The sequence below is a fragment of the Austrofundulus limnaeus genome, unplaced genomic scaffold, assembly GCF_001266775.1.
Source record: "Austrofundulus limnaeus strain Quisiro unplaced genomic scaffold, Austrofundulus_limnaeus-1.0 Scaffold1762, whole genome shotgun sequence".
Lineage (NCBI taxonomy): Eukaryota > Metazoa > Chordata > Actinopteri > Cyprinodontiformes > Rivulidae > Austrofundulus > Austrofundulus limnaeus.
This window is the reverse complement of record NW_013954164.1, coordinates 5,756-16,020: the sequence shown is the minus strand read 5'-3', so window position 1 is coordinate 16,020 and position 10,265 is coordinate 5,756. Positions and strand designations below refer to the sequence as shown.

The following is a 10,265-nucleotide window of genomic DNA, read 5'->3' as shown; positions in this document are numbered from 1 at the left end:
GACTTGATTGTCTATCTGAAACTTGACTGACTTTACTTGAGACCTGACTCTGGACTTGACTGTCTTTATTTGAGACTTGGCTGTGACTTGACTGTCTTTACTTGAGACTTGACTGTCTTGACTTGAGACTTGACTGTCTTGACTTGAGACTTGACTGTCTTTATTTGAGACTTGGCTGTGACTTGACTGTCTTTACTTGAGACTTGACTGTCTTGACTTGAGACTTGACTGTCTTGACTTGAGACTTGACTGTCTTTATTTGAGACTTGGCTGTGACTTGACTGATGTTACTTGAGACTTGACTCTGAACTTGGCTGTGACTTGACTGTTTTTACTTGAGACTTGACTCTGGACTTGACTTGACTATGACTTGACTCTCTTTACTTGAGACTTGACTCTGACTTGATTGTCTATCTGAGACTTGACTGACTTTACTTGAGACTTGACTCTGGACTTGACTGTCTTTACTTGAGACTTGACTCTGGACTTGACTGTCTTTACTTGAGACTTGACTCTGGACTTTGTCTTTATTTGAGACTTGACTCAGGACTTGAGAATAAAGACCTGAGAATTACTTGAGACTTGCAAAATAATGACTTGGTCCCACCTCTGGTTTCAGGTATTTTCAGATGTTTTTTTTTTGTCACTCAATCAACTAGCATTTGCCATGTGGGGGCTCGTCCGGGATCTGGACCCAAAACCTCTTGTAGCCACTAACAAAGAGGAATTTGAATCCCAGATCTTCACATTGTCTGATTTAACCCTAAATCTGTTTCATCTGATAAGCAAAGTCCACAAAAGTACTATTTTGTTGTTTTCAAAGATGTGATTTCTAGTCTCACCGGATTGTTGGGCCTAAATTTAAACTAGCAAAGAGCAACAGGTCAAATGTTCCACTGATTCAGGGGACGCTCCTTTAAAAAAGGTGATCTGATCAGTTGTGACCAATTTATTTTATGTGAACCAACACCGTGTTGAGATGTTTTGTGTAAGTCGTCATTTTACCTTGCAACAGAAGTTGCATAAAACTTTTCAAAAAACATTGAAATACACTAAAAGTAGTGCTACATGTTTGTTGAGATAAAAAGTTTTAACAGAGAAATATGCTCTTTTTATTGTTTAGCAAGGATAATTGATAAAAATACCATCCATTAAATGCATCAAACTAAATATTCCAGTAGTTTCTGGGCCATTATGGATTTTGTTTAGTTCTGTTGCAAACATGAATTGTGTCCTTTTGTTTCACATGGAAAATGAGCTTTTAGGCCTCCTCGCCTAAATGACCAGGATGTTCTCTTTCCTGGCATGAGCACTCAGAATGTAACAGTTTGGACCTTTTACGTTTGCATCCCCAACATTGTAGGAAAATGCGCAGAAATGTTGCATGGCTACAAATCACTCCTCAGACGGCGAGCAGCTACAGTCCGGCGCACCATCATAAATACTGACAGATATTATAAAATCCTCACACGACTGACTGCTGTCAGCTCGTTTCAAATCTCCACACGAATGATGCGTTGGAGCCGGGCAACCTTCAAGCTGAAGGTAACATTTCTGTTGGCAGGAAACAGCTGAGCGATCTGTGTTTGTAACGCTCGGCGTGATCGAGGTCAGCTGGAAAATGGAGGACGGCGGCTGCTCAGAAATGTTCAAAACCAGCTCCCGGACTGACGGCTTTATTCGGCGCGGCGGTACTCGGAGCACCGCGGGAGATGAGCAGTAATGAGCGAAAATATTCACTCCGGACTTCTGAGAACAACTCCTCCATCAAAGAGGGAAGAGGAGGGCAATTAATGCTTCAGCTCATTCTCACACCTCTTTCTCTAGTTGCCCCTGAGATGAGTCAGACTTTTTTTTTTTTTAAAACAAGTCCAAACTTAGAAGAACTTCCCAGACACCTGGATCAATTTGACTTACTCTCACGTAGCTTTAATTAAGGATTCACGTTCTCCTGGGTTGTTGCAGATATAAACCGAGTTAAGCATCTCTGAAGGCCGAGGACGATGATGCTTTTTGTGTGGGTGCACATGTGCGCTGCTCGGCTCCCTATGCTGTGGGAATCTGCTTCAAGGTGGAGCGCAACAAATGAAATTAATGAGAGTTAATTGGGGCAGAAACTGGCAGATGCAGGAAGGTATGACGACAACACACACACACACACACACTGCTCCCTTCTGCACCGCGGAGCAGTGTGAGCCCATGTGTGAGATGAGGCGGGGTGGGGGGGGAGTTGCCTGATTTGCAACATGATTCCTGCTGCACGCTCCCTTCCTCGTTAATACCTCCAGCATCAGCACCACTGCTAGGGTTTGTCTGTGCAAGGAGTCCAGATGTGCAGTGTTGCTACTAAGGTTTGTTTTATCTTTTAGTCGTACATAATGTAAGACAAGAAACTGCTGATTTTATTTCTTTTACTGCACCGTTTCTTGGATCACATTTAGGGTGTGTAAGACCTCATTTTGTAGTAACAACGCATTATGTAATAATGTAATAAAATCAGGCTTCAAAATGTAATAAACTCTCGCTAAAACCGTATTATGTAATAACTGACACAAAGCAAAATGTAATAAAAGTCTTCAACGCATTATGTAATAACATTATTACATTTTGTGGCAATTGTAACAAAATGTGACGGTGTAATAATTTGGTGCATTATGTAATAATCAAAAACCAGAATTTCTGTTCATCCTAATCAATATACTTGTAATAACTGTCACGTTTCAAATACTACATAATTAAATCTTTATAACTTTGGTCAATAAACACCGAACTTCTCATCTTTTATTTGCATTTTCAGTCAAATTCTTGTGTATTATTCTGAAAGTCGTTCAAGGCAGAACGATCAAGACATGAAAAACTTTTTTTTCGAACACATTGGSTTTCAGAAAAATTACAATCTATGCTTTAAAAAGCAAAAAGGTTAATGTTTTTGTTGGTATTAAATGAAAGAAACATGTGATTATAGCCTGGTAAAAGCGGAACTGCATATGAAGGCAAGGGCCAGGCTAAATATGATCCAGCAGTTTAATGCAAACTGAACAGAATCGCAACAATCTCCTGGACTTAAATAATGTGCAATATTAGAAAACCTCTTGTAATTAAAGAAGGAACACATTAAACTATATAAACAAATGTGTCTTACTCAGAGAAATGCAAATGTTTCCACTAGTTCAAGGACAAAAACATGAACTTGAAAATGTAAGGATGCAACAGAGGGTCAATATGAAAACTGAACAGGAGCAGGCGCTTCTGTGTTTAGATGTCCTGTCAAAAATGTAAGATGCAGCCTCACCTACAATTCATGTTTCAATACAACCATGTCAAGTTGTAAGGATTGTCCGTAATTTAAACGCATTGTACGTCCTTTTGCAGGATGCAGAGAGCAATCTCGCAGATTAGATATATTTTAAGAGTTGTCTACAAAGTGGAATCATTTCTGTAACAGGGATCAGGACAGTAAATCTGAAAATGCAAATAAAAGATGAGAAGTTCAGTGTTTATTGACCAAAGTTATAAAGATTTAATTATGTAATATTTGCAACATGAGTTATTACAARTATATTGATTAGGATGAACAGAAATACTGTTTTTTGATTGTTTATTAGGGGTGTAAGAAAATATCGATACACTGAAATATCGCGATATTTCATTTCCCGATACTGTATCGATTCTAAAGCCCTGTATCGATTTTTTTATTAAGGTTTAAAATGTCAACTTTCCTGCCAGCCGTTCATTTTTATGTTGTAGTTCAGCCTCTGACCACTAGTTGGCAGCAGTGAGCCAGCCATTTGGCTACTTTACCTCTTGAGGTAGAGGCTGTTGTTAAGTGTTGGGTGACCATATTGTAAATTAATATTAAAAACTAAAAGCTGCAAAAAAATACATTTTCAAACTATTTATTGGCAAAATTTAGTCCAGTAATTGAAAACATGGATGAAATAATAAATATGAAACAAATAAAATAAAATTCATACAAAGCAGAACACAGCTAAATGTATCAAAAGTATGTCTCTGTAATATTAGAATTTTCTGAGACAATGAATTTTGGTTTTTCATTTTTTTTTCCAGTAAGAGGTTTTATTTTATAGAGTTTTTTGACGCAATATATCGCGATATATCACCTTGCTTATAGTATCGCAATATATCGGGATATATCTTATTGTGACCCCTCTGTCATGATATGTATCGTATCGCCAAATTCTTGCCAATACACAGCCCTATTGTTTATTACATAATGCACCAGATTATTACACCACCCCATTTTGTAATAATTGCTGCAAAATGTAATAACTTTATTACATAATGCGTTGAAGACTTTTATTACATTTTGCGTCGATTATTACGTAATGCGGTTTTAGCGTGAGTTTATTACATTTTGAAGCCTGATTTTATTACATTATTACATAATGCGTTGTTATTACAAAATGTGGTCTTACAGGGTGACCTCCAGGGGAGGAGTCAAAGACGACAGGACTTTATTATTCAATTCAACCTGCTAGAATAAAACTTTAGAAATGAAAGGGTGTAGCATAAACACACACCTAATTAGTTTTAGTAACATATAACTGAGTTAAAAAATTTCCTAAATCATAGTTGATTAGTGTAAAATAATAGTAAAGTCTATGTAAGCTGCCTATAATGAAGTCACAATGATTTTGCTTTTTAATACAATTTATTATTCTCAATATTCCACCAAAACAGCATTTTTTAACATAAAATTATCTTAGCTAAAGCTCAGGCATGTAAGGTGCTGGGCAAGTTTGTTTTAAAGTTATAAATTGATATTTTGGTGTCATTTCTAAGTATGGATTGAATCAGTATGGCTGAGCAAAGACAGGAAATCCAGACGGCGTGAATACGAGTTACGAGACCGGAATCCCAATGTGCCTGGTTGGAGATATGAAGGGAACGAAAGAAGCTGTTTAAAAATGCAGCGGATGGCGAGGCAGCTCTCCTTCATCAGAGAACGACACAGAAACAGAGAAACCATGCTTCAAAGTCAGACTTCTGTGTGAAAGCTTCATTTCTGGCTCCAATCAGGTGAGTCAGAAACAAAACCAAAAAAAAGGCTATTCACTTTAAGTAAAAATCACCAAAATTACAATCTAATCATCTTTAATTAGGAGCAGACGGAGCAGAAATATGATTTATGATGCATCACATTTATCTTGCTCAGRGGTAAGAAATACCTTGGTATAGACTGTTGATTTCATGCCAGATGCCTGATCCTTTTAAGGAGCAGTAATGGAGTTAAAAACTACACACAAATTACGGCCTAAAAGGAGAAAAAGCCTCAAAGTTAAAAGGGAAACTTTGTGCAGTTTCGAAGGTTTTTAAGAAAACCCTACAGGGTTAGCGATAATCTGCATAAAACAGTTATTTATTTTGAATCTCCCGGATGGAGGAATTGTCCCCCAGCTGCCCGAGAGCACACGAAGGACGATTTTCAGAAGTTGTGTCCAAACACCGACGCAGCCTCGGATTTGTGCAAACCCGTTTTTGTTTGAAGTCGTTCCGAGTTGGAATAAAACACGTTCTGCGTTTCAAATCAAAGTTTCCTCTGATTTCTCTCTCTCTCTTTTTTTTATTATTGTTATTATTTTTTGCAGGAGCAAAGAAGTCACTCCCTGCATCGAGCATCCAAACGCTGCTTTGATGAGGCGAGATGCTGCATCGCCATGGAGACGGGCTGCCTGCTGCTCCCCCCTCCCACTGAATGATACGTGAATTTTAGATGGATGGAGTGTCAGGACTGCATCAACACCTCGGCGTTGTGGTGGGAACGTGACACACACACACACACATTATTTAAGCTTTTCTTCCTCTCCTCTGATGAGCCGTGCCATATGTCCCGACCCTCTGGTGCTGTCGGCGTGCTCATGAGCATCTCCTCCTCACACATGAGCGTAATCCGGAGCAGCTCATGTTCCCCGCGAGTACAGCAGGACCCAGTTTTCTCCCTGTGCTTGTGTGTGTGTGTGTTTGATGGGGGGATTTATACCAGGTGACCATATTAATTACCCGCTCCCACTGTTTAACAGAAGGTGTAAAAAAAAAACTAAAAAATGATGCAGATTACACCCCAGAAACGAGAGAAAAACATCTGTTTGTTAACGTCCCCTCCCTCTGACGGCGCTGCTGAAGCGGCAGATCGYTCCAACAGTTGTGAATCTTTAACGCTCGTCCTTATTTTCGCTGCCTTTGAAGTCGGACCGAGGGGATTTCTCCACTCCATTTCAGTCTCTGATGTGTGGGGATGGCAGAGTACATGCTCTCCGTTCCTCCTCCTCCTTTTTTCCCCCCTTTTTCTACTCTGCTGCTTTCGTTCTTTCTGCAGCACTGAGCACTAATGCTGATGATGTAAAAGGAGGGGAAAATATCCTGGAAACCTCGACGAGAAGAAATTCCTTCTGGTCAAAGAGAAAATGGAAGCCTAATGAGGACATAGACCATTAAAAACTCATCATTAAGAGCTTATTACAAAATATTATTATCTAATTAAGCAGCTGAGATGGTCTTGGTACATTTCCTCCACCTCAAAAATTAGATTTTTCTACACTTTTGAATTTCCAGTTTAAATGATTTTTGTTTGCCCTTAATTGCAAACCCCCAAACAGTGTCTTACAGTACATATTATGTTTTTACTTCACAATTAATTTGAAACAGTGCACATTTTTCCTTCATTTGCAGCTTTTCCAAAGTTTTTCTTCATGGTAAAATCAATACAACCAATAAAACATGTTAACACAATAAAATAAATCAACAAAACTAACTAACCTTAAAAGTAACCAACTCATTTCCAGATTCTGTCGTAGCACCTGCATTTCATTAGTAATCAGCACACCTGTTATTACTCATTAATCAGCCTTTCATAACTCACTTTCCACCAAACAAAAACCATAAGAGCTGCATCTTTTGGTTAATACAGCTCTTCTAATATTAGANAGATTGTTCTGTCCATTATCTGATTAAGAGAACTGAGGGGTTCTCTTCCACGGTTAGAATGACCTGTCATGGCCTAAATAGAGTTCAGTTTGTGACAGAGTTCCTGTCCTCTCGTCAGGCCTGTCCGAGGCCTGCTTCGAGGCAGTAAATCTTGTTTCTTTACTCGAGGTGACCCCTACAGCACGTTGCTACAGTGTGCGGTGCGTGTATAAAAAAGGCACTGACTGAGACTTTGTGACTGAAATAAGACAGACTGAACGTCCCTCTCTGCAGAACCACGGCATCGATTACGGAGACGTGTCCCAGAGGATCGCGCTGAGAAAGAGTCTGCAGTGCCGGAGCTTTCAGTGGTACCTGGATAATGTTTACCCAGAGATGAGGAGGTACAACAACACGCTGTACTACGGCGAGGTGAGTCACCGGCCCCGCTCAGCCGAAACCACAAACAGACCGGAGGGCGAAGCTCATACAGCCGAACTTCGGTGCTTTAACAGAGAAATATGGAATTAATCAGACGAGACGAGAAGCAGGAGATAAATGGTTTCAAAACCACACAAACCGTAAAACAAGACCAGAGAAATTACTCTGAGCTGTGAGTATGAGCACTGCTGAAGGAGCTGAAATGAGCTACGCTAGCTAAAAGCTAAAAAGCAGCACATTTAAGAGCCAAAGTAGGTATTACCTAAAACTAGCAGAATTGTAGTTAAAAGCAACAAAAGATTATCTAAAAAAAAAGGCTAAAGATTGGTTATATCTTTAATAATAAAAAAGGTAGCTAACAGCTAACATTAACAAAATGCTAGCTAAAAGTAGCAAAAGGCTATCCAACAGCAAAACATAATAAAAGATATAGAAGCGACTTCCATCTCCAGTTAGTAGATGGAAATGGAGATGTTGGCTGTTAGGTAAATGTAGCAAAAGCCTAGCTAAAATTTTATGAAAGCTAAACTTTAGCTAAAAGCTAATTGTATTAAAATTGCTTGCTAAAAATAGCAGAGAGGTGGCTAAAAATACAAAACTTAAGCTATATCTTCATATATACAAAAGGTTAGCTAAGAGCTAACGGTAACAAAATGCTAGCTAAAAATAGCAAAAGACTATCCAACAGCAAAACATGTAAAAAAAGTTAGCTAAAATGTAAAAAGATAGTTAGAAGCTATCTCCATCTCCACTTAGAAGCTGGAAATGGAGATGTTGGCTGTTAGGTAAATGTAGCAAAAGCCTAGCTAAAAGCTAATAAAAGCTAAAGTCTAGCAAAAAGCTAATTGTATTAAAATGACTCACTAAAAATAGCAGAAGTGTAGCTAAAATTTAGAAAAAAAGAAGAGAACGGCAGAGCCACTTTGTGAAATTGGCAAGATTTTTTTCTCCAAGGGGAAATACTTCAAAATAAAGTTCAATATTTCATAAAACTTAACAGTTACAAAACTAAAAGCCCCAGCGCACAACGAGCTGCACATTTTGATAGCAGCTAAAATAGCAAATAGTTTGCAGAAGGAATAAAATTGTTGATTATAGATTAGAATAGAATAGAATAGAATAGAATAGAATAGAATAGAATAGAATAGAATAGAATAGAATAGAATAGCCTTTATTGTCCCGCTGAGGGGAAATTCAGGTGTCACAACAGCATCTGTACAGAAGTTCACATGCTAGTTCCTTTACAAACTATAGACAATGCACAAAAAACGAAATTACCACTAGACTAGCAATGATACGACTACCAATAATAAAAATATAATATAAAGGATAGGTTTTGTTTTAGAGACAGTATTTATAGTTTGGGTTCTTATTTTGCTTTTATAGTTCAGTTTGGTTTGGTGGCAGTGTTTGTTTATTTGGATTGACACTTTGACCTATATTTTTGCTCTACCACTGGTGGCGGTGTGGAGGGGAAATYTATATAGGTGGCAAGGTGAGAAGGAAAGGTGGAGGGTGTAGGGAGGTTACACGGTTTTTACCGCTCTCTGTTAAAATGCTGGTTAACCTCTCTCATTTTCACATTTTACCATAATTTTCCATCTATTTTGCAAGCTGCCATAGACTGCCATTCTGGACTTTGTAATATTTAATAATCAAAAATAATATAATAAATGGAAGTATCCCCAAACATATCTCCCAGTCTGGACATTATACTCATTGGAGCGCGTCAAATGCCTGGATTCTCCCGCACCCAGCAGCGACTAAAAGGTTGGATTTGATAGTCACTATAGTATTTATCTATCAGAGTTTGACATTAGTAATTAGAATTAGCCTTTTTTCAGTGCAAACAATCACAACAGACTATTAACTGTAGAGTATCAGTGCAGACAAACACAGATGTGCAATTACAGCAGGATTATTTTAAAAGTTTAAAATGGATAGTAACAGAGCAGCTGATTGCTCAGATTAGTAATAATATAAGTGAGTAGTAGTGAAAATGATTGTTCAGATGAGTAGGACAAGGAACAGTAACAGTACAAATGATTGTGCAGCAGCAGGTGTGTGAATGCTTATTGTGATTTTTGTAAACACATTATGACTTTTCGATGTGGTGCTGGTTATAGAGTCTGACAGCTGCAGGGAGGAAGGATCTGTGATAACGCTCTTTTGTGCACCTCGGATGCAGCAGTCTGTGGCTGAAGGAGCTCTCCAGTTCAGCCACAGCTTCATGCATGGGATGGGAGACATTGTTCATCAAGGATGTTATTTTAGTCAGAGTTTTTCTGTCTCCCACCACCTGCACTGTGTCGAGGGGGCATCCCAGCACAGAGCTGGCCTAAACTATTCACTCCATCTTTATATTTTACTAATGTTTACAATCCAACAAGCAGCTTATAAACAGCTTATAAGCACATCACAGACTGGAGATAAATCATGATTCGAGGCATAAATGTTCCAAGTTGAGGTGAAAAATTGTTGAAACGGTAACAGAGCCACTTTCTGCAGCATCTTCAACATTTAATTGTTACCCAGACACTCTCCTGACCTGTCAGGTTTGACCTGAGGCAAACATGTTTTGTTTAAGGAAACTYGCTCAGTTTAGACTCAAACCTGAGTCTGTTACAAAATCGAGGCAGTTTGCATCAAACCACACATCTCTCCCTCTCTTCCTGATGGACTCCTCTGGTTCTAAACACTTATATATAYATATATATACAAACCCCAAAAACAGAAAAGTTGKYACGTTGTGTWAATCGTAAATAAAAACAGAATACAATGACTTGCAAATCATTTTCAACCTATATTCAATTGAACACACTGCAAAGACCACATACCTAACGTTCGAACTGGTAAACTTTGTAATTTTTTGCAAATATTAGCTCATTTGGAATTTGATG

General features: G+C 38.5%; 1 protein-coding gene across 2 annotated transcripts in view; it reads left to right on the top strand.

Moving 5' to 3' along the window:
- galnt17 (polypeptide N-acetylgalactosaminyltransferase 17) overlaps nt 1-10,265 on the top strand; it is a 35,283-nt gene that overhangs the window by 20,662 nt on the left and 4,356 nt on the right. For both annotated transcript variants that reach the window (XM_014033517.1, XM_014033518.1), the window contains exon 8: nt 7,219-7,356. In XM_014033517.1, coding sequence (XP_013888971.1) covers nt 7,219-7,356 — 138 coding nt within the window. The remainder of the gene's footprint in view (nt 1-7,218; nt 7,357-10,265) is intronic.